This window comes from Schistocerca serialis, chromosome 1, assembly GCF_023864345.2.
Source record: "Schistocerca serialis cubense isolate TAMUIC-IGC-003099 chromosome 1, iqSchSeri2.2, whole genome shotgun sequence".
Classification (NCBI taxonomy): Eukaryota; Metazoa; Arthropoda; class Insecta; order Orthoptera; family Acrididae; genus Schistocerca; species Schistocerca serialis.
Genome location: NC_064638.1, coordinates 677,833,578 through 677,857,590, shown reverse-complemented (window position 1 = coordinate 677,857,590; position 24,013 = coordinate 677,833,578). Strand labels below are relative to the sequence as shown.

Below are 24,013 nucleotides of genomic sequence, written 5' to 3'. Positions count from 1 at the left end.
TTGCTAACGCCTATCCCACCTCTGCATCCGTCCAACTGTTAGCTTTCCAAAGCTGAGTGTCAGCTCTACTCCTCACTGGCCACCTTCGGCAAATACCATTTCCCCTGTATTGATAACCAGATAGAATGCCTTACAAATGCTACCCATACTGCTACAGAGTGTTCCATACCTGGCACCTCTTACTTACCACAATGTGCGTCGGTCCCCTGATGGACTGAGGCATGCCGTGACACTCTTCACGTGCAGAGATGAGCTGTCCATATTTTTAAACACCATCCTGTGATGGCGTGCTGTATCCTTTATAAACAGCTATGTTGCCGTATTTTCAAGGGCTAGCAAAAAAGCTAGTTGGCTTTATTTTCAAAGCCCTTTTAACCCCTCTTCTGTTGTTTCGAGTAATCTCTGTCAGCTTTCAGAAAGTGTGATTCATTCCCTGGTCCCTGGTCTGACTGTAGCGAACAATGTCATTGTAAACTCTCTTGATATCTCCAGCACCTTGGGCCAATATTTTGCAGACAATTAGAGTTCCACCCACCAACATCCTACCTTCCTCCCTCTGAAAACGCTGGCAGACACAAGGATAATATCTTTCTTCTCCCAGATTCTTGAATGTTGCAATATTGAGGGAACTTAAACGTGCACACTCGTCATCCCAGTCATCTGCTTCAGGGCTGGATGGCATTCACATTCTGATGTTGCAGCACTTATCTCTTGAGGACCTATGCTTTCTGCTCCATACATATAACAGCCTTTGGACAGATGGCATATTTTTGTCACTGTCCCCCCCATGAACCATGGACCTTGCCGTTGGTGGGGAGGCTTGCGTGCCTCAATGATACAGATAGCCGTACCGTAGGTGCAACCTCAACGGACGGGTATCTGTTGAGAGGCCAGACAAACCTGTGGTTCCTGAAGAGGGGCAGCAGCCTTTTCAGTAGTTGCAGGGGCAACAGTCTGGATGATTGACTGATCTGGCCTTGTAACATTAACCAAAACGGCCATGCTGTTGTGGTACTGCGAACGGCTGAAAGCAAGGGGAAACTACAGCCGTAATTTTTCCCGAGGGCATGCAGCTTTACTGTATGGTTAAATGATGATGGCGTCCTCTTGGGTAAAATATTCCGGAGGTAAAATAGTCCCCCATTTGGATCTCCGGGCGGGGAGTACTCAGGAGGACGTCGTTATCAGGAGAAAGAAAACTGGCATTCCACGGATTGGAGCGTGGAATGTCAGATCCCTTAACCGGGCAGGTAGGTTAGAAAATTTAAAAAGGGAAATGGATAGGTTAAAGTTAGATATAGTGGGAATTAGTGAAGTTCGGTGGCAGGAGGAACAAGACTTCTGGTCAGGTGCATACAGGGTTATAAATACAAAATCAAATAGGGGTAATGCAGGAGTAGGTTTAATAATGAATAAAAAAATAGGAGTGTGGGTTAGCTACTACAAACAGCATAGTGAACGTATTATAGTGGCCAAGATAGACACGAAGCCCATGCCTACTATAGTAGTACAAGTTTATATGCCAACTAGCTCTGCAGATGACGAATAAATTGAAGAAATGTATGATGAGATAAAATAAATTATTCAGGTACTGAAGGGAGACGAAAATTTAATAGTCATGGGTGACTGGAATTCGACAGTAGGAAAAGGGAGAGAAGGAAACATAGTAGGTGAATATGGATTGGGGCTAAGAAATGAAAGAGGAAGCCGCCTGGTAGAATTTTGCACAGAGCATAACTTAATCATAGCTAACACTTGGTTCAAGAATCATAAAAGAAGGTTGTATACCTGGAAGAATCCTGGAGATACTAAAAGATATCAGATAGATTATATAATGGTTAGACAGAGATTTAGGAACCAGGTTTTAAATTGTTGGACATTTCCAGGGGCAGACGTGGACTCTGACCACAATCTATTGGTTATGAACTGTAGATTAAAACTGAAGAAACTCCAAAAAGGTGGGAATTTAAGGAGATAAACTGAAAGAACCAGAGGTTGTACAGACTTTCAAGGAGAGCTTAAGGGAACAAGGAATGGGGGAAAGAAATACAGTAGAAGATGAATGGGTAACTCTGAGGGATGAAGTAGTGAAGGCAGCAGAGGAACAAGTAGGTACAAAGACGAGGGCTAGTAGAAATCCTTGGGTAACAGAAGAAATATTGAATTTAATTGATGAAAGGAGAAAATATAAAAATTGCAGTGAATGAAGCAGGCAAAAAGGAATACAAACGTCTCAAAAACGAGATCGACAGGAAGTGCAAAATGGCTAAGCAGGGATGGCTAGAGGACAAATGTAAGGATGTAGAGGCTTGTCTCACTAGGGGTAAGATAGATACTGCCTACAGGAAAATCAAAGAGACCTTTGGAGAGAAGAGAACCACTTTTATGAATATCAAGAGCTCAGATGGAAACCCAGTTCTAAGCAAAGAGGGGAAAGCTGAAAGGTGGAAGGAGTATATAGAGTGTCTATACAAGGGCGATGTACTTGAGGACAATATTATGGAAATGGAAGAGGATGTAGATGAAGATGAAATGGGAGATACGATACTGCGTGAAGAGTTTGACAGAGCACTGAAAGACCTGAGTTGAAACAAGGCCCCGAGAGTAGGCAACATTCCATTAGAACTACTGACGGCCTTGGGCGAGCCAGTCCTGACAAAACTCTACCATCTGGTGAGCAAGATGCACGAGGCAGACGAAATTCCCTCAGACTTCAAGAAGAATGTAATAATTCCAATCCCAAAGAAAGCAGGTGTTGACAGATGTGAAAATTACCGAACTATAGTTTAATAAGTCACAGCTGCAAAATACTAACGTGAATTATTTACAGACGAGTGGAAAAACTGGTAGAAGCCGACCTCGGGGAAGATCAGTTTGGATTCCGTAGAAATGTTGGGATATGTGAGGCAATACTGACCTTACAACTTGTCTTAGAAGGAAGATTAAGGAAAGGCAAACCTATGTTTCTAGCATTTGTAGACTTAGAGAAAGCTTTTGACAATGTTGACTGGAATACTCTCTTTCAAATTCTAAGGTGGCAGGGGTAAAATACAGGGAGCGAAAGGCTATTTACAATTTGTACAGAAACCAGATGGCAGTTATAAGAGTCGAGGGACATGAAAGGGGAGCAGTGGTTGGGAAGGGAGTGAGACAGGGTTGTAGCCTATCCTCGATGTTATTCAATCTGTATATTGAGCAAGCAGTAAAGGAAACAAAAGAAAAATTTGGAGTAGGTATTAAAATCCATGGAGAAGAAATAAAAACTTTGACGTTCGCCGATTACGTAATTCTGTCAGAGACAGCAAAGGACTTGGAAGAGCAATTGAACGGAATGGACAGTGTCTTGAAAGGAGGATATAAGATGAACATCAACAAAAGCAAAACGAGGATCATCGAATGTAGTCGAATTAAGTCGGGTGATGCTGAGGGAATTAGATTAGGAAATGAGGCACTTAAAGTAGTAAAGGAGTTTTGCTATTTGGGGAGCAAAATAACTGATGATGGTTGAAGTAGAGAGGATATAAAATGTAGACTGGCAATGGCAAGGAAAGTGTTTCTGAAGAAGAGAAATTTGTTAACATCGAGTACAGATTTAAGTGTCAGGAAGTCGTTTCTGAAAGTATTTGTATGGAGTGTAGCCATGTATGGAAGTGAAACATGGACGGTTAATAGTTTGGACAAGAAGAGAATAGAAGCTTTCAAAATGTGGTGCTACAGAAGAATGTTGAAGATTAGGTGGGTAGATCACGTAACTAATGAGGAGGTATTGAATAGGATTGGGGAGAAGTTTGTGGCACAACTTGACTAGAAGAAGGGATCGGTTGGTAGGACATGTTCTGAGGCATCAAGGGATCACAAATTTAGTATTGGAGGGCAGTGTGGAGGGTAAAAATCGTAGAGGGAGACCAAGAGATGAATACACTAAGCAGATTCAGAAGGATGTAGGTTGCAGTAGGTACTGGGTGGGAGATGAAGGAGCTTGCACAGGATAGGTTAGCATGGAGAGCTGCATCAAACCAGTCTCAGGACTGAAGACCACAACTACTACATAAGGTCATTGTCATTTCTATACCTAAGCCTGCTAAGGACAAATACCTACCTTCCAGCTACTGCCCAGTTTCCCTTGCCAGTAGCGTCTGCAAGGTGATGGAACGAATGATTCATGGTTGGCTGGCGTGGTTGTTGGAGTTTTGTAATCTCCTCACTAATACCCAGTATGGATTGGATTCCATAGGCACCGCTCTACAGTTGATCATCTCATCACATTGTCAGCACATATTATGAACAATTTTTTTGCGGAAGTGCCAAACTGTGGGCGTGTTTTTCGATTTGGGGAAGGCGTATGACACCTGCTGGAGGACAGGTGCCCCCACACATTATGCACTAGTGTAACTTCCAGGGTCAACTGCCATTTTATTTTCTGTTAATTTTTACGATACTGTGTGGGTCCAGCTTTTTCGGACACTTCTGCTCAGGAGAACGGGATGCCTCAGGGTTCTGTGCTCAGTGTTGTCTGACCTGCCATAGCCATTAACCACATTGTGGATTGTCTCCCGCCAGGTATCTCAGGCTCTCTTTTCATTGATGACTTTGCAATATATTGCAGCTCTCTATGAACCTGTCTATTTGAGTGGTGTCTTCAGCAATGTATTGATCATTTTTACTCGTGGAGCATCAGCAATGGCATCTGCTTTTCCACTGGCAAGACTGTCTCTATGAACTTCTGGCAGTGCTGGGAATTTCTTCCCCCGTCCGTATGTCTCAGTCCATTCATTGACATAACGAAATTCTTGGGCCTCACGTTTGATAGGAAGCTCTGTTGGTCTTCCCACGTCTCTTACCTGCCAGCTCATTGTACTCCCTCCCTCACTGTTCTACGTGTTTCATGCAGTACCTCATGGGGAGCGAGTCGGACCATCCTCCTCCATTTCTATTGGTCACTTGTTGTTCGAAACTGGATTATGGATGAATTGTATATTGATCTGCAAGTCCTTCTATCTTAACAACCTCTTAACACCATCCACCATTGCAGGATACATTTAGCCACTGGTGCGTTCCATACTACGAAGGTGGTTTGAAAAGTTCTCGGAATGGAATAGAAAAAAAGTACTTACATCACTGAATCTTTTTTTATTTTTCAATGTAGTTCTCCCTGTAGATTAATGCACTTGGTCCAACAATGTTCCAGTGCCTAGATCCCACCTCAAAAACTTCCTATGCCTTCAGCATAGCTGTCAACTCTGGCTATCACTTCATCGTTTGAAGTGAACCTTCGTCCACCAACAAAAATTTTCAGTTTTGGGAAGAGATGGAAGTCTGATGGAGCCATATCAGGTGAATAAGGCGGGTGTGGCAACAGTTCATACCTTGGTTCGTGTAATTTTGCCATGTTGACGGCACATATGTGCAGATGCGCATTGCCTTGTCACGGCACCCAAATTGCAGATATTTTTTTAATTTCTAATTCTTCAGTTAAAATGTGATATACCCTTTCAGATGACATCTGCCAAGCGTGATCAATTTCATGCACTTTCAATCAGCGATCCTCCATGACCATTTCGTGCACTTTTTCAATTATTTCTGGAGTAGTGACACATCTTGGTCAACCGCTGCGTGGTTCATCATCTAAGCTCTCCTGACCAAACTGAAACTCATTTGTCCACTTGGCAACAGTTGAATATGAAGGAGCAGAGTCCCCCAGTGTATTCTGGAAATCAGCATGAATGTCCTTTGCTTTAATACATTTCTTTACAAAGTATTTAATCACTGCTTGAATCTCGATTTTTTCCCCGTCTTCACAAATCACTAAGTGGAGCCACATCACCACCACAGCTTTCTTCCAAGAGCATTAATGCGGCACATGTTTACAGGCAACAGTGCAGTGAATATCATGTGAAAAACTCGTTGTGCTAGTGCTGACCTCTCTTGGTGATTCCGAGAACTTTTCAAACCACCCTCGTAGCATTGCCACCCCTGCCAGTCAGCCTGCACGCGTTCATTCATTACTTTTGACAGTCGACTTGATTAAATCAAGTTATTGAGTAGTTGTGCTTTCCTATGTAGCATGCTCGTCTGTGTCAGCGTATTTTTATTACGATAAAAGTAAAGGTAGCTCAAGACATCTTTAGCGCCCCCTCCTTGAGGTTTTTCTGTATCCACCACAGCATACTAGTCCCATTGAGAGTCTTTATGCTAAGGCTGCTGACTTATCATTGTCCTACGGCAGGATGTTCTTAGTCATTACATTTGCTGTCTGTTTTCTATGCCTGTACATCTGTGTTTGCCATCTACTTTGTCAAATGTTTTAGCAGATGACATTCATTCTGTCAATTGTGTCTTACTTTTTATTCACCAGAGCAGCATGGCAAAGCAAATTTGATTCCCCCCTTAGGGGCCTTTGCCATCTCAATGATGTTTTGAGAATTTTTCCCTTGAGACATCCTTGTCCTGAGCAGATTCTCTTTTATAGTTGCTTGATTGGGTTTTTGCCTTTTTTGCTTTAGGTTTTTATTGAGTACGTGTTTTTTCTTATGTTACGATATGGGCACTTATGATCTTAGCAGTTTTGTGCCCTTAAGCACCAACATACCATCCCCCCCCCCCCCCCCCCACTCACCCCCCACCCCCCCTCCCGCCGCCACAATTTTTTTCCTCCAGCAACCACTCACGCTTATGCCATACACCTAAGATTTGTTAAGGCTACTGTCTTTTCCAGATGATGGCATATTGTTCGACTGTTGTATCCTTAATCTTGGCCATGGCTCCAGAACTGTTGTTTACCAACAGTCGGTTCAAAATCAAACAGTTGGATGGTGTTTGAGAACCTGAAATATGTGTATTTTACAATATTGCTTGTATTGTTTTTGCTTCTTTTTGCAAAGATTCATTCAGTTTTACATATACAGCTAAAATTAAAAGTCACTGCTACTTACAGTTCTGCTTTTATAAGCTCAAGGGTACATTTCTTGCACAATTCAGTCTATTCATTAAGAAAAAAGTACTTTTTCCCTCAGCATTTGAACTAGGAATAATTTTTAATACAGGATGAATTGCTTTTAGTAAATTTGGAATCTGAACATTTTTAGCTGTCAAAGTACAGAAAACACTAAGCCACCTTCTATTTGTGTTCCCTTCCATGCACAACCCTTGTTTCAAAATATTTTCTGCATCACAATTTTCATCATACAAACAATCTTCAGCTACATCATCTAACCGAAATGAGTCAATTACTTCTTGAAAATGCTTAAATTTTTAGCTTGAACTCTAGACAAAGAGGCATCCAAGATTGTACTGCCATTGGCAAATGATCTTAAGATTTGAAATTCTTTTCAATTAGACTTACAAGTTCATAAGATTATCTTTAAGGTGTTTTCTGAAACAGTTAAGTTATTGAAAACTTTATTTGCTCCAGTATCAAAATATTTCATTTTTTGCTCAGTTTCACTAATCAGAGTCTTGGCTGCATCAAAAGTTTCCATTATACTAGCATCAGAGCATTCTAAAAAGTTAGAACATTGTAAAACAACTGCACCAATATGGAAAAAATGTTGAATAAATATCCGAGATTAACTGTCTTTCAGAGTCATCAGAATAATTTAAAAATAACTTTAGAGTTTTGCGCCAGTCATAACTATTTCTCATGTGACTTTTAATGGGTTCCCAGTTCGTAATGATTCTGACAACTGCTCGTGTTAAAGAAAGCCTTCTAGCTGATAAATATAGGAGAATTTCACTTCATTCTACATCTACAAATTAAAAAAAAAGGGCTTTAAAACTTCCCTTCACTCTGCAGAAACGGAGAAGTGACCATCCAGTTTTAGGAATGGTTTACTTGTTCACGACAGGGGTGGAGATAGTAGGGAAAGCCTTGGTGTGTCAGGCAAAATAAATTGGTTTAATGACAATTGCAAAAGTTAGAAAAATACAGGATGAGTTCAAAATGATACGGGACATGGCATCTGACCAAAATAATAGCCAAAATTGGACTTTCATCTACATCTACATCGATACTCCGCAAACCACCCAACGGTGTGTGGCGGAGGGCACTTTACGTGCCACTGTCATTACCTCCCTTTCCTGTTCCAGTCGCGTATGGTTCGCGGGAAGAACGACTGTCTGAAAGCCTCCGTGCGCGCTCTAATCTCTCTAATTTTACATTCGTGATCTCCTCGGGAGGTATAAGTAGGGGGAAGCAATATATTCGATACCTCATCCGGAAACGCACCCTCTCGAAACCTGGCAAGCAAGTTACACCGCGATGCAGAGCGCCTCTCTTGCAGAGTCTGCCACTTGAGTTTATTAAACATCTCCGTAACGCTATCACGGTTACCAAATAACCCGATAACGAAACGCGCCGCTCTTCTTTGGATCTTCTCAATCTCTTCCGTCAACCCGACCTGGTACGGATCCCACACTGATGAGCAATACTCAAGTATAGGTCGAACGAGTGTTTTGTAAGCCACCTCCTTTGTTGATGGACTACATTTTCTAAGCACTCTCCCAATGAATCTCAACCTGGTACCCGCCTTACCAACAATTAATTTTATATGATCATTCCACTTCAAATCGTTCCGCACGCATACTCCCAGATATTTTACAGAAGTAACTGCTACCAGTGTTTGTTCCGCTATCATATAATCATACAATAAAGGATCCTTCTTTCTATGTATTCGCAATACATTACATTTGTCTATGTTAAGGGTCAGTTGCCACTCCCTGCACCAAGTGCCTATCCGCTGCAGATCTTCCTGCATTTCGCTACAATTTTCTAATGCTGCAACTTCTCTGTATACTACAGCATCATCCGCGAAAAGCCGCATGGAACTTCCGACACTATCTACTAAGTCATTTATATGTATTGTGAAAAGCAATGGTCCCATAACACTCCCCTGTGGCACGCCAGAGGTCACTCTAACGTCTGTAGACGTCTCTCCATTGATAACAACATGCTGTGTTCTGTTTGCCAAAAACTCCTCAATCCAGCCACACAGCTGGTCTGATATTCCGTAGGCTCTTACTTTGTTTATCAGGCGACAGTGCGGAACTGTATCGAACGCCTTCCGGAAGTCAAGAAAAATAGCATCTACCTGGGAGCCTGTATCTAATATTTTCTGGGTCTCATGAACAAATAAGGCGAGTTGGGTCTCACACGATCGCTGTTTCCGGAATCCATGTTGATTCCTACATAGTAGATTCTGGGTTTCCAGAAATGACATGATACGCGAGCAAAAAACATGTTCTAAAATTCTACAACAGATCGACATAAGAGATATAGGTCTATAGTTTTGCGCATCTGCTCGACGACCCTTCTTGAAGACTGGGACTATCTGTGCTCTTTTCCAATCATTTGGAACCCTCCGTTCCTCTAGAGACTTGCGGTACACGGCTGTTAGAAGGGGGGCAAGTTCTTTCGCGTACTCTGTGTAGAATCGAATTGGTATCCCGTCAGGTCCAGTGGACTTTCCTCTATTGAGTGATTCCAGTTGCTTTTCTATTCCTTGGACACTTATTTCGATGTCAGCCATTTTTTCGTTTGTGCGAGGATTTAGAGAAGGAACTGCAGTGCGGTCTTCCTCTGTGAAACAGCTTTGGAAAAAGGTATTTAGTATTTCAGCTTTACGCGTGTCATCCTCTGTTTCAATGCCATCATCATCCCGTAGTGCCTGCATATGCTGTTTCGAGCCACTTACTGATTTAACGTAAGACCAGAACTTCCTAGGATTTTCTGTCAAGTCGGTACATAGAATTTTACTTTCGAATTCAATGAACGCTTCACGCATAGCCCTCCTTACGCTAACTTTGACATCGTTTAGCTTCTGTTTGTCTGAGAGGTTTTGGCTGCGTTTAAACTTGGAGTGGAGCTCTCTTTGCTTTCGCAGTAGTTTCCTAACTTTGTTGTTGTACCACGGTGGGTTTTTCCCGTCCCTCACAGTTTTACTCGGCACGTACCTGTCTAAAACGCATTTTACGATTGCCTTGAACTTTTTCCATAAACACTCAACATTGTCAGTGTCGGAACAGAAATTTTCGTTTTGATCTGTTAGGTAGTCTGAAATCTGCCTTCTATTACTCTTGCTAAACAGATAAACCTTCCTCCCTTTTTTTATATTCCTATTAACTTCCATATTCAGGGATGCTGCAACGGCCTTATGATCACTGATTCCCTGTTCTGTACATACAGAGTCGAAAAGTTCGGGTCTGTTTGTTATCAGTAGGTCCAAGATGTTATCTCCACGAGTCGGTTCTCTGTTTAATTGCTCGAGGTAATTTTCGGATAGTGCACTCAGTATAATGTCACTCGATGCTCTGTCCCTACCACCCGTCCTAAACATCTGAGTGTCCCAGTCTATATCTGGTAAATTGAAATCTCCACCTAAGACTATAACATGCTGAGAAAATTTATGTGAAATGTATTCCAAATTTTCTCTCAGTTGTTCTGCCACTAATGCTGCTGAGTCGGGAGGTCGGTAAAAGGAGCCAATTATTAACCTAGTTCGGTTGTTTAGTGTAACCTCCACCCATAATAATTCACAGGAAGTATCCACTTCTACTTCACTACAGGATAAACTACTACTAACAGCGACGAACACTCCACCACCGGTTGCATGCAATCTATCCTTTCTAAACACCGTCTGTACCTTTGTAAAAATTTCGGCAGAATTTATCTCTGGCTTAAGCCAACTTTCTGTACCAAATATGGGATATGGGATAGTTGGCAACCATATGTATATTATAGGTGGGAAATTTCTGGGACTAATTACTCTCTGGATTGTTTCACCTATCATTATTGTTCTTCCTTATTTCACAATGTTTATTTTCTTTTTTCTTTGGAATGAGGATGGATAACAATTCTCCTCCTTGTAATGTGACTGTTGAATATCTCCTGGTTTATAATCCCCATGTTCTTTAATGTATTCAGACCTTCAATAAACACCGACAAGTGATTCACTGTCAGTCAACCCCAATTCCAAATCCCCTTCCTTGACTTGTTAAGATAATCCATGGATGAACAATTTAACTCCTCTCTACTGTATCACCAAAGCATTTAGCCCTTGTCAAGTGCCACTCATTATATGAAGAGCATATAATAAGTTATGCAACACATTTTTTGTCCTTGATCAATTTCAGTGGAAAATATGCAGAATTTGTTGTGGAACTTTGTGGAATATTCTCGCTTCAGCCCCTATAGTTTCATGAGTTCCGATAGGTGGCAGCACTACACATAACCTTGAACATTGTGTGTGTAACAGAGGTGCATTCCAAGCAGAAAGCTTCTTTTGGCGGAAAAACAGTGTATCACAGATATTCATAGGCTCTTGCAGATTGTCTAAGGAGACCTGCCAGTTAACAAAAGTATGATGAGTCACTAGGTAAGGTGTCTGTCATCATTGGAACAAGGTTGTGCAAACTGTCTGATCTCCCATGAGCTGGCTGCCTACACACAGCTGTGACTCCTGCATTGTTGGAAACTGAAGAATGATGTCAGTGTGTTAATTAATCATCACAAAAATGTGAATGAACTTCCTTCTCCTTCTCCTTGACAATAGAAAGCCTCACACAAGTCTTCACACCCGAGAGGAGCTCACAAAACTTTATTGGGCTGTTCTTTGTAATCCACTCTATGGGCCAGATTTCTCACCTTCAGACTTGCCCCCTGCGGGTCCGGGGGTTAGAATAGGCCTGAGGTATTCCTGCCTGTCATAAGAGGCGACTAAAAGGAGTCCCTCCCCCTCAAGGGGGTAGTTTGCACCTGCGTCCGGAGACGAACGTTTCCATGACTTACATTTGTGGTCATTTTGGTTTTTCGCTTATTCTGGTTTCTTCCTTCCTTTGTTTGGTTCTTTTCTTTGTCCTTCTCCCTCTCTCACTGTCTTCCTTACTTTATTACCTTGCCTTCTTCTCCTTGCCATCTTCTCCTTGCCTTCTTGTCCACCCTATGGTCTCCGTCTCAGTGTTTGAGATAGTCTGTCCTTTCTCTCCCTCTCTCCCTTTTTTTTCCCTCTTCCTCTTTCCTCCCTGTGCGTGCCTGAAGGCTGACCCACGCGTTCGCACGCATAGCTGGTGACGGTGTAACGCGTAATTCCCCGCCCTGGGTAGACAAGTAAGGCAAGCACGTACCCCCTGGTAAAGGCCAGACCCAGGGAGGGGTGATTGCCTGAGCTGACACCTTCCAACCATGCCGATTGGTCCCTCCGTCCATTTCTCGGGAGGTGTGATCTGAGGTGTAAACATTCACCTAAGGCGGGAGCGCCCTCAGAGAGGGTCCCCACAAGGAAGAAGCGCGCCATCGGAGACGCTGGCAGTCATGGAGGATTCCTCCGCAATAGATTACTCTTCTTCTTCCCTCTCAACTTCTGCCCAAAAACAGAAACTTGACCAGCCACTAGTGACAAAAGTACTACCGCCTGCCCCAAAGTTCCTCGTAGTGTCTAGATCTGAGGACGGAAAGAATTTTTCATCTGTCAACCCTTTCATTATTCAGAAGGGCGTAGATGCCATAGCCGGACCTGTCAAGTCTTGTACCAGGATGCGTAACGGTACCTTGTTGTTAGAAACTGAGAGCGCCTTTCAGGCACAAAAACTGCTTCGGGCCACACTCCTGTACACGTTCCCTGTCTGGGTGGAGGCTCACTGCACTTTGAATTCATCGCGTGGTGTGATATATACTAGATCACTCGACGGATTGACTGACGAGGAGATTCAGTCTTTCCTCGCTGAGCAGGGCGTGACAGCTGTCCGTAGGGTCATGAAAAAGGTCAACAATGACCTTTTACCGACCTGGACACTTTTCTTGACCTTTGATATTGTCCAGCTGCTGTCGCGCATCAAAGCGGGCTATGAGGTTATTTCTGTTCGCCCCTATATCCCGACAGCTACGCGCTGCTGCCAGTGTCAGTGTTGTAATCACTCCCACCAGTCTTGTTCTAATGCGACTAAATGCGTCACTTGTGTCAGGGACACCCATGAGGGTGACTGTCCACCTCAGTCTCCTCGTTGCATGAACTGTCAGGGTGACCATGCAGCGTCCTCCTGCGACTGTCCCATCTTCAAGGATGAATGCTGTACACAGGAAATTCGGGTCAAAGAGGATGTGTCCACCTTGGCTGCTCGCAAGCTATTTGCTAGTAGGAAGCCCACGCTGCTCCCAGCAGGGAAATACAGTACTGTCCTCACCTCTCCTCGGACTACCAGGGAGGTGTCGATGCAGACATGCGATCTGACCTTTAGCTCTATGGTCGTCCGTTCGGCCAGTGCTAAGATCACCCGGTCAGTGTCTCCTCTTCCTCCCGTCACCCATAAGACACAAGCACCTTCATCAGCTTCTGCCAAGACTAAGACCCAAAAGTCAGATGCACGGGCCTTCAAGAAGGAACCGTCCCGTGAAGACTTCCTATGTACCTCGAACTCCCAGCCATTGACCAGTACTTCGACTAAATGACCTTCCAAGAAGGCTCATAGGAAGCAAAGTTCTCCTTCTCCGCCGCGGCGCGTTTCTTCTCCTGCGCCACCTAGTGGTTACCGCCCCAGGCCGTCATCCATTTCGCCTGGCCGCACTGCTGGTAGCCAAAGGTCTGGCCGTTCACTGGTGGAGGAAGCTCCCCCTCCCAACCATCTTAACAAGATGGCCGACAAACCTATTGAACAAATGGACGATGACTCTCCGCCTATTGATAGTGGCGGCAGTGCTCGCTCGAAACCAGGCGCTCAGCGGCCTTCGAGGTGACCCCTTCTTGCTGCTCCTTTTTCTTTTTCTTCTCATGATGGCACTTCTACATTGGAATATTCGCGGCATTCGCTCCAACCGAGAGGACTTAAAGTTGCTGCTACGCTTGCACTGTCCCCTCGTCGTAGCTCTCCAGGAAACGAAGCTACGTCCATGCGATCAAATTGTCTTGGCACACTATACCTCTGTGCATTTTGACCTACCCCCTGTGGCAGGTATTCCAGCTCATGGAGGGGTTATGTTGCTGGTCTGGGATGATATTTACTATGATCCCATCACATTGCACACTGACCTGCAGGCAGTTGCCGTCCGAATTACTCTCCCCACTTTCACATTTTCCATTTGTACTGTTTACACTCCATCGTCGTCTGCCGTTACTAGGACAGACATGATGCAAATTATTGCTCAGCTACCTGCACCATTTTTGTTGACTGGAGACTTCAATGCCCACCATCCCCTTTGGGGCTCTCCAGCATCCTGCCCGAGAGGCTCCCTCAATACTGGTGCCCCTACTTTTCTTTCGGACACAACTCACACCTATTCCCATTTATACCTCTCTATATGTACTACCCAACTTGCATGCCGGTTTGAGTGGTACGCGCTTTCTGATACGTATTTGAGCGACCGCTTCCCTTGTGTTATCCATCTCCTGCATCATACCCCCTCTCCATGCTCAACTAGTTGGAACAGCTCCAAAGCAGACTGGGGGCTCTTCTCTTCCAGGGCGACCTTTCAGGATCAAACCTTCACAAGCTGCAATAGTCAGGTCGCACACCTCACGGAAGTCATTCTCACTGCTGCTGAATATTCCATCCCTCATACTATTTCTTCTCCAAGTCGCGTACCAGTCCCGTGGTGGACCGCAGCATGTAGAGATGCTTGACGTGCTCGTTGATGTGCCTTACGCACCTCTAAATGCCACCCTACGATGGCGAATTGTATCAATTATAAACGATTACACGCGCAGTGTCGTCGTGTTATTAAAGAAAGCAAGAAAGCCAGCTGGGCTGCTTTCACAAGCACTTTCAACAGTTTTCCTCCTTCTTCTGTTGTCTGGAGTAGCCTGCGCCGGCTATCTGTTACTAAGGTCCACTCACCAGTTTCCGGCTTGACGGTCGCAAATGACGTCCTTGTGGCCCCTGAGGATGTCTCCAATGCCTTCGGGCGATTTTTCGTAGAGGTTTCGAGCTCCGCTCATTACCATCCTGCAGAGGAGGCAAGGCCACCTAACCTCCGCTCCTCGAATCGTGAAAGTTATAATTCCCCATTCACCATGCGGGAACTCGAAAATGCGCTTGCCCGGTCACGGTCCTCCGCTCCAGGGCCTGATTCTATTCATATTCAGATGCTGAAGAACATTTCTCCTGTGGGTAAAGGTTTTCGTCTTCGTACTTATATTCACATCTGGATTGGTCATGTTCCCACATGCTGGCGCGAATCTATTGTTGTCCTGATTCCTAAGCCGGGGAAGGACAAGCACTTGCCTTCCAGATATCGACCCATTTCCGTTACCAGCTGTGTCTGTAAGGTGATGGAATGAATGGTTAACTCTCATTTGGTTTGGCTGCTCAAATCTCAACGCCTACTTACCAATGTACAATGTGGATTTCGTAGGCGCCGCTCTGCTGTTGACCATCTGGTTACCTTGTCGACCTTAATTATGAATAACTTCCTGCGGAAGCACCAGACCGTGGCTAATTTTCTTTGATTTGGAGAAGGCTTACTACACCTGTTGGAGGGCGGGCATTCTCCGCACCATGCATACATGGGGCCTTTGCGGTCGCCTCCCTCTTTTTATTCGTGCCTTTTTAATGGATCGACAGGTCAGGGTACGTGTGGGTTCTGTCCTGTCAGACACCTTTCGCCAGAAGAATGGGGTGCCTCAGGGCTCTCTTCGCCATAGCGATCAATCCAATAATGGATTGCCTCCCAGCTGATGTATCGGGCTCCCTTTTCGTGGACGATTTTACCATCTATTGCGGCGCGCAGCGTACATGTTTCCTGGAGCACTGTCTTCAGCGTTGTCTTGACCGTCTTTACTCCTGGAGTGTTGCCAGTGGCTTCCGTTTTTCTGCCGAGAAGACGGTCTGTATTAACTTCTGGCGCTACAAAGAGTTTCTTCCACCGACCTTACATCTCGGTCCCGTTGCTCTCCCATTCGTGGAGACAACATAATTTTTAGGTCTTACATTTGACAGGAAACTTAGCTGGTCTCCACATGTGTCATATTTGGTTGCCCGTTGTACCCGTTGTCTAAATGTCCTTCATGTTCTCAGCGGTATGTCGTGGGGAGCGGATCGAACCGTCCTACTTCGCCTATATCAGTCGATCATCCGCTCAAAGCTGGATTATGGGAGCTTTGTATACTCCTCTGCACGGCTGTCCATCTTACGCCACCTCAACTCTATACAACATTGGGGGTTACGTCTTGCGATCGGAGCATTCTATACTAGTCCCGTCGAGAGTCTTCATGCTGAGTCGGTGAATTGCCACTAGCCTACTGGCGTGATATACTGCTTTGTCGGTATGCCTGTCGGCTATTGTCAATGCCCGACCACTTGTCTTATCGTTCCTTTTTTGACGACTGTCTCGACCATCAATACTGGTTGTATGTATTTGCCCTGCTACCCCCAAGAGTTCGCTTTCATCGCCTCCTTCAGCACCTTGATTTTTCACTCCCTGCAACCTTTCGAGTGGGCGAGAGCCAAACGCCACCTTGGCTCCAAGCTCAGGTTCGCGTTCACCTTGACCTCAGCTCGCTCTCAAAGGAGGTTACCCCAGCTTCGGTATACCGCTACCAGTTTGTCGAACTTCGTTCGAAGTTCATTAATACGATCTTTATTTATATAGATGGCTCTAAGACCAATGACGGTGTTGGGTGTTCTTTTTGTCGGGGCACACTGTTTCAAATACTGGCTCCGTGGCCATTGTTCAGTCTTCACAGCTGAACTATTTACCCTCTACCTGGCTGTTCTTTACATCCGCCGCCACCGACATTCTGCTTATGTCATCTGATCTGATTCCCTGAGCGCCATCCAGAGCCTCAGTGATCCGTGTCCGGTTCACCCTTTCGTGCACCGAATCCAACATTCTCTTCAGCAGCTGGCGGACAACGGTACTCCGGTTACCTTTATGTGGGTTCCTGGCCATGTCGGTATCCCTGGGAACGAAACTGCAGATGCTGCAGCCAAGGCTGCGGTCCTCCAGCCTCGGACAGCTTCTTGTTGTGTGCCTTCATCTGATTATAGCAGGGTCATTTGTCAGCGCATTTTATTGCTGTGGCATGCCGATTGGACTACACTTACTGAAAACAAGCCTCAGGCCTTGAAACCTTTCCCCACGGCTTGGACAACCTCTTCACGCCCTTCTCGGCGGGAGGAGGACGTTTTGGCCCGGTTATGAATTAGATACTGCCGGTTCAGCCATCGCCATCTGCTGACAGCTGTGCCGGCGCCGTTCTGCCCATGTGGGCAATTGCTGATGGTACGCCACATTTTAACATCCTGTCAGAATTTTAATACACTGCGCATTGATCTTGCCCTACCATGTACTCTGGATGCCATTTTAGCGGATGACCCAGGAACAGCTGCTCGCATTCTTCATTTTATCCACTTGACAAACCTGTCTAATGACATTTGTATATGCTGTTTTCTTTTAATCCCTTGCCTGTTAATGTGCCTTTTATGGTGTTGTCCTTTTTAGTTGCTGTTTTAACTTTGTGCCTCGCAGTGTGTTCATAACTTAGTCTGGGCGCTAATGACCACTGTACTTGTGCGCCCTAAAACCACCAAAAAAAAAGAAAAAAAAAAACACTTCCATCTGTTTGGCACAATGAAAGATGCACTCTGCAGGAAGCAATACTTGGATGACAGGGAGGTTAATGATGCAGTGTTACATTGACTCTGATGTTGACCAGTAGACAGCTATGATGCAGTCATATGTTGCCTTCCAGTAAGGTGGCATAAGGCTGTCATATTGAATGGATATTGTGTTGAAAATGGTGTTTTGTAGGCAAAAGAGTTGGTGTATTGAAATCCTGAATAAAACCAACCTGCTTTCAGAAAAAAATATGTCATCTAAATTATTGAATGCCCCTCATATTTTTTATAAGTTCCCCAACTACTATTGTAGTACTTCTGGTCCACTAGCTCAAGTGTCAGTTTTTCTTGGGTATTGGGCCATCAGTACCTCTTTTTAAACTTTTTCTGGAAGTCAAGATGTAAATTCTTTAGAATGAGCAGTTTCCCCTTCAGCAACTTCACCTTCTAAAAAAACCTAGTGCAAATCATTCCATTGCTTTGGTAAAAATTTAGTAAATACTCTTCAGAAGTCTTGGGATGAACTTCCCCATCTGTCTTAAACTTAGCAAATTTTATGGATAAATTAATTCCATTCACAAAATGTGATTCCTCTACCTGCTCTGCAGACCGTCTGTGATTTTCAGTAAACTTTTATTAGTTTAACTCTCTTAATTTTTGGCTAGTTCATACTCTTAGTTCTATCTGTCTCTGTTAGAATGACATGTGCTGACTGGCAATTCAGTCATTTCAAATACTTTATGGTCAATCAAACATCTACGCTCTCCTACAAAAGTACTTTATGATTAGGAACATCACAATTGTGTTGATATGAACTGAGTCCAAAAATGGTTTATCTTATGTAACAGATACCAGCTGAGGCCATGTATATCAAGTAATTTCTTGTCCCCCATTATGTTGTAGGCTTTGTCACACTCTCACTCTATGGTGCACATGCACATATAGAACATACATCCAAGCAGGAGATTATCTCATTCATTACGAAAATAAACTTATTATAGTGACAATCATCATTTGTCATTTGAAAAAATGCTTATTCAACTCATTACTCCACCAAAGTTGTATGTTCCACTACAAAAGGAACTGTCATTCAACAGAGGATGTGGCCACACAGTAATCAATAGTTTTGTAAGCTTCGTATATACTCCACAAGTCACTTTACAATGTATTGTGGAGTGTACTTTGTACCTGTTTTACCCTGTTTTCTGCCCTGTTCTGTTCATGTGTGAAACAGGAGCTCTGATGTCTAAAAAATGTGACTGGAATGTACTCAGGTCTGAAGACGACTATTAAAGTCAGAGTCAATTACCTGGTGTTATATATTGATATAATCAAATTATTACACACAAAGATGCCCATTTTGTGTTCATAATTTGTGACTGTGTCAATGATAAAATGATCTTAGCCATCATACGGTGCTGAAGAGTTGTAGTGTGGTGTATAAACCGGACACACATGATTTGTCTATGTAAAGATGTGTAGAGCTCATTTGAATTTTATTTTGAATAATGTGACTGATTCATTAAGCCAAACTTTTCTTAACAAATGATTTTTTTTTTTTTTTTTTCATTTGGGGGTTTATTGGCTTTCCAGATGTTAATATTTTTATTTTCATTTTGTTCTTAGGATGTTACTCCTGAAAATTTCCTGAAAGTTCTCACTGGTGATGCCGAAGGTATGAAAGGAATTGGAACAGGTCGTGTTATACAAAGGTAAGACTAGAATACTGCATAAGAAGCTTCTTTTATAGTATTTTTTATTTTATATGAAATCAAATTACAAATGTGCATAATACCTCTAGTGTATTGTTTTGAGAAACCACTCTTCAGGCTCTTAAACATTTAAATAACAGTGCCACTGACTGTTAGAATGCTGTAAATTATATGATTATTTACTATAACTACTAATATACTCCACTCACCAAGCGGCAGCAGAACACACACATAAGACTGTTGTGATTGGCAAGCTTTTGGAGCCAGTGGCTCATTCTTCAGGCAGAATGGTTGAAGAGGAAGGAAGAATGGTGAAGGAAAGGACTGTAGAAGTCTAGGAAAAGGGGTAGATTTTGGGAAAGTAACCCAGAAGCGTGGGTCTGGGTAGACTTACTGTACAGGATGAGAACCCTTCTGCCTGAAGAAGGAGCCACTGTCTCCGAAAGCTTGCCAATCACAACAGCCTTTTATGTGTTCTGCTGCCACATGGTGAGTAGATTTTTTATCTGACCAATTAAATAATTTTATCAATTATTGATTGTTTTCGTTGTTATAGTATTATACTCTGGGATCTCAGTTTATATGCCAGAGAAAAATCTGCACAGCAGATTATCTCCGCCCCGCCCCCGCCCCCTACCTCCCCTACTACAGTTGTTGCACATTTTCTCAGTTTGTTGACAATTTCAAAGCTGCACATTGAAAATTGTCTCGAGTCAGTTCTGTTCAAACAGTAACATCAGAGTTAATATTGACATTACATATTTTTGGTTATGTATATCACTAACCATTGGTTTAAAAACTTTGTTTTCATGAACAGACTCATTTCTATGAACTTTTTAACCATTAAGTGTACGTGGTTACATGTTTCTCTTTGTATAAGTAACTCTTTGAAGACACTGATGGTTCTCAAGTATTAATAGGACATATGCATGTACAGTAAACTGATGTACAGAACACTAGTGTTTTACTTAAAGATTCCTTTGCTTAATAAATTCGTGGGACACACAAATCGGTTGGCCAGTAGCCATTAGTTCCCTCCAGGATGCACAACTCCTAGCACATCACACACACACACACACACACTTGAAGACATTACTACTAACTTTTGGAATAGAAGGTTCCTTTTTCATGCTAGAAAAAGGACAGTAGTTGGGATTGTAGGAAGACACTGCAGAGTATTGGCAGGCAGATCATTCAGAGTCCAGCCTAAGAGGAACTCAGCTTATTCAATGAGGGAGGGAGGCAGGCAAAGATGTAAGAAAAGATATCAAAAAGAGTAGACAGTACATCAGCACTGTATCAGTTTCGCTTCAAAGATGGTAGGAGAGTCAGAAGTAAAGAAGGATCTAGAAGAAAATTAAAACAATAAATGTGGAGAATAAAACCTAATAAATGAATAAAAAGTAGGAACCTGAAGGGACGTATGTATTTTAAACACAAAAAGTTCTGCCAGACATATACGGAGGATGATAGAGTACAGGATAGACCAAATTTTGAGTTCAGGCAGGTAGTGTGAATGAGAGGATGTGCTGGAGAGCAAGCACAGGATGTCCCAAATTCAGACATTTCCATGTCTGTTGTCTTTAATGTTATATGTTTAAAGAAATGGCAGGGTTGAAATGCACACATGATAGTGGTGGAGGAATAGGGCAAGTTTTATAGTGTATCAGATGCAGAACAGCTATCTTGGTATAGGGATGGTAATCTGTTAGTGTCGTCTGGTATGCTAAGGATGTTGCAAAGGAATCAGTAAGGCTTGGTGCTGGATTACAAGGGGGTACTTTTTTTTTTTTTGTGTGGTGGAGTAGGGGGGGGGGGGGGGGGGGGGAGAGGAGAGGGAGATGAGTAGACGGCCCGGATGATTCCCCCCCCCCCCCCCAATCTCAGTAAGGTGGTTGGAGTGGCTGTGACAGAGTAGAGCTTAAGAGAGAGAGAGGTTATTAATAAAATTGTAGACGCGCTTGTTGCTTTAACAGATATGTTTTCCACATATACTTAACCTGTGCGTAAAGTAGAGTTAATGTGAAAGGGATAGCAGGTGTCTACGCAGATACAGTATATTGTTACACCTTGGGTTTTTTAATGTGAGCTGCATGATAGCCTCAAGGTGACAGAGGTAAACATGCAGAAAGCTCTCTTGGGATTTGAAGGGGGATCAAATAATATTTAGAAAAAGGAGTTGAGCTGTTTGAAGTAGCAGGGTAGTTCTTTTTCGCCATGGCTCCACACCACAAAGATGCCACCAGTGAAACTATATCTCTGAGTGAACTGGGAATACCAGTGTGTGTTGCACAATGCATTATCACTTCGATTTCACACTTCATTACCGAGAAAATGAGTAATGTTTTGAAGCTCCAAGCACAGTTTGGTGATGTTATTCTGTGTAAAACCCAGTTGGGCCAAGAAGTTTTGATATTGTTGTGATAAAGTGGAAAATCAAAGCCTTAAATTGCATTCCTGGACCAGCTTCAATGAAGACAATTCCAAAGCCATGCGTGAGCTTGTGGAAGGCAATTGCTGCATTGCTGGGATTGTATCACAGATGAGAATGTGTTGGAAGGTCCTTACCATTTTAACAGACACATTTGGATATTAAAAATTATTACAAGGTGGATTTCATGCCTTCTCAGAGAGGCACATTGGGATCTGTGGAAAGACATATTCAATGACTTCTGAATTGCTTTGAAGGAGGAGAGGCTTTTCTATACCGTATTGTGACCTGTAATGAAACTTGGGCCCATCACTCTACCCCAGAGAGCAAGAGAATGAGTGGAGGAAAGTTGGCAGGGGGGAGGGAGACACCAATCGACGCCAAGATTCAACTATTGGCAGGAAAAGTTTTGACAACTATATTTTGGGACTCACAAGGTGTATCATTAATTGACTACTTGCATGGATGAAGGACATGGGACTGCAAGCTGCCGTACGATGCAGAGACTCCTTATCGCAGCAGATAATGTCATCAACCAATTTGCGGTGTCCTCCTCCTGATTAACAATGCTTGGCCGCATACAGTAGCTCTACCTCATGGAAAACTTGCTAAGCTAAACTGGAACCTTTTGGATACCCATCTTACTTTCCAAGACATTTCCTCCACTGAAGAACGCATTAGGGGCTAAGGTTTTGAAGATGACACTATGGTTGAATAGTACATGTGCACTTGATTAATGTGTCACCAAAATTTGCTCTTCCATAAGGGGTTCTGGTTGCTGTCTGAGTGAGAAAATGCTTTTCTGTTAACAGGAACTATATAGAAAAATAAGGCATTCCATTTGTATTGGTAAGAATCATCAGTAAAAGCATATGGTTTATATTTGAATTCCCCTTGTTCATCTGTGATTGTTGTGATGCTTTGTTGATCTTCTTTCATGTTGGACTGAACTAATTTCCAAAAATTGTCGATGCTACAACATTTATACCCTGTAATAACAGTCCCAAATATACAATGGTTAATGCTAATTTACATTGGACAAGTTGATATTAAAGGGGCTTATTTTTGTGAGACGACTTCTCCCATACATATGATTGGTGACCTTAATACTCTTTTGCTGAGCAAAATGTTAACCAAAACAATGTGATTGGGAATGTATGAAACGAAATGTTCATGGGAGGGTTCCTGTTGACAGTTCTCTTATACATGAAATGCGTACAAGGAAGACAATTGAGTCATGCTAGAAACACAGAACCTGTACTACAGATTGATGAAAATACGCAATTAGATCAGGAAGTCTTCTGTGACAAATATTCATAACTGCAAGATGAGTTTCCATGCAAATAAAGCTGTCCCCAATGCAGATGTTGGTTTGAGCATTGCTGTGCTTTATTATGTGTGGTACTCTTGGAGGTGGCATATGTTCCTATGGCCTTCCAGCCAGTCATAGGGTGCCTATGGTTTAACATGGACTCTGAACCACAGTACAACTCAGTATCTTTAGCAGTTAAAAATATTATCAGGTGAAATAGGGGATAAGTGAGCGATAAAAATCTTACGATTAGCCAGGGATAATATCCCAGACCATTTGATCCTTAATCTGGCACTTAACCACTGAGACTGTTTTATTGGAAATAATATATTTTTTTAATCCAAGGAACATAAGTCTTTTCGGTGAAAGTTTTTATTTTATAACTCATACTTTTTTTATCAAGTTTGGATTTTCTGTTCTTTTGAGATTCATTAATGTATATCTTTGATTTTGGTTGAAGTAAGTTTGTTCAACAGATATGTCATGCAGCAGCACTAAAGTATTTGTTTTTATTTCAGTGGCCCAAATGACCACATTTTTGTTAATTTTGCAGACCATGGTTCTGTAGGATTCCTTGTTTTCCCTAATGGGGAGCTGTATGCTCAAGATCTTGAGAAAGCATTTTTGAAATTGGTGGACAATAAAAAATTTTCAAAGGTTTGTGGTATCTTTATTAGCATAACTTCTAGTAGTTACTAAGCACAAATATTCAAATGGTAATGGAACAGTGCCTCTCATGGTGTTTTTTAACACTTAGTGTTAAGCATCGGAAATAAAAGGATATTCCATTTTTAAAATGTTTGTTTATTGACCTATGTAATTTTTCTGGGTTAAAAAAGGCATTGTAAATTTTTCAGAAGCTTTTGTTTTGGTATTACATTCTTATGTTCTGTTTTGACTGTGTAGAACAGATTGTTAACATTTTCCCCTCATCATTTTTTAAGTGGCTCTTTATATGTATCTTATATTCTCTGATAGTTTTCTTTTCTTTTTTGTGTTTGAATTTATTTATTTTCT

The 24,013-nt window shown here is 42.8% G+C and overlaps 1 protein-coding gene across 1 annotated transcript in view; it reads left to right on the top strand.

Moving 5' to 3' along the window:
• Positions 1 to 24,013, top strand: part of LOC126480178 (legumain-like) — a 152,244-nt gene that overhangs the window by 51,356 nt on the left and 76,875 nt on the right. Inside the window, exons 5-6 of the mRNA XM_050103845.1 lie at positions 19,168 to 19,253; positions 23,515 to 23,653. Of these exons, the coding sequence (XP_049959802.1) occupies positions 19,168 to 19,253; positions 23,515 to 23,653 (225 nt within the window). The remainder of the gene's footprint in view (positions 1 to 19,167; positions 19,254 to 23,514; positions 23,654 to 24,013) is intronic.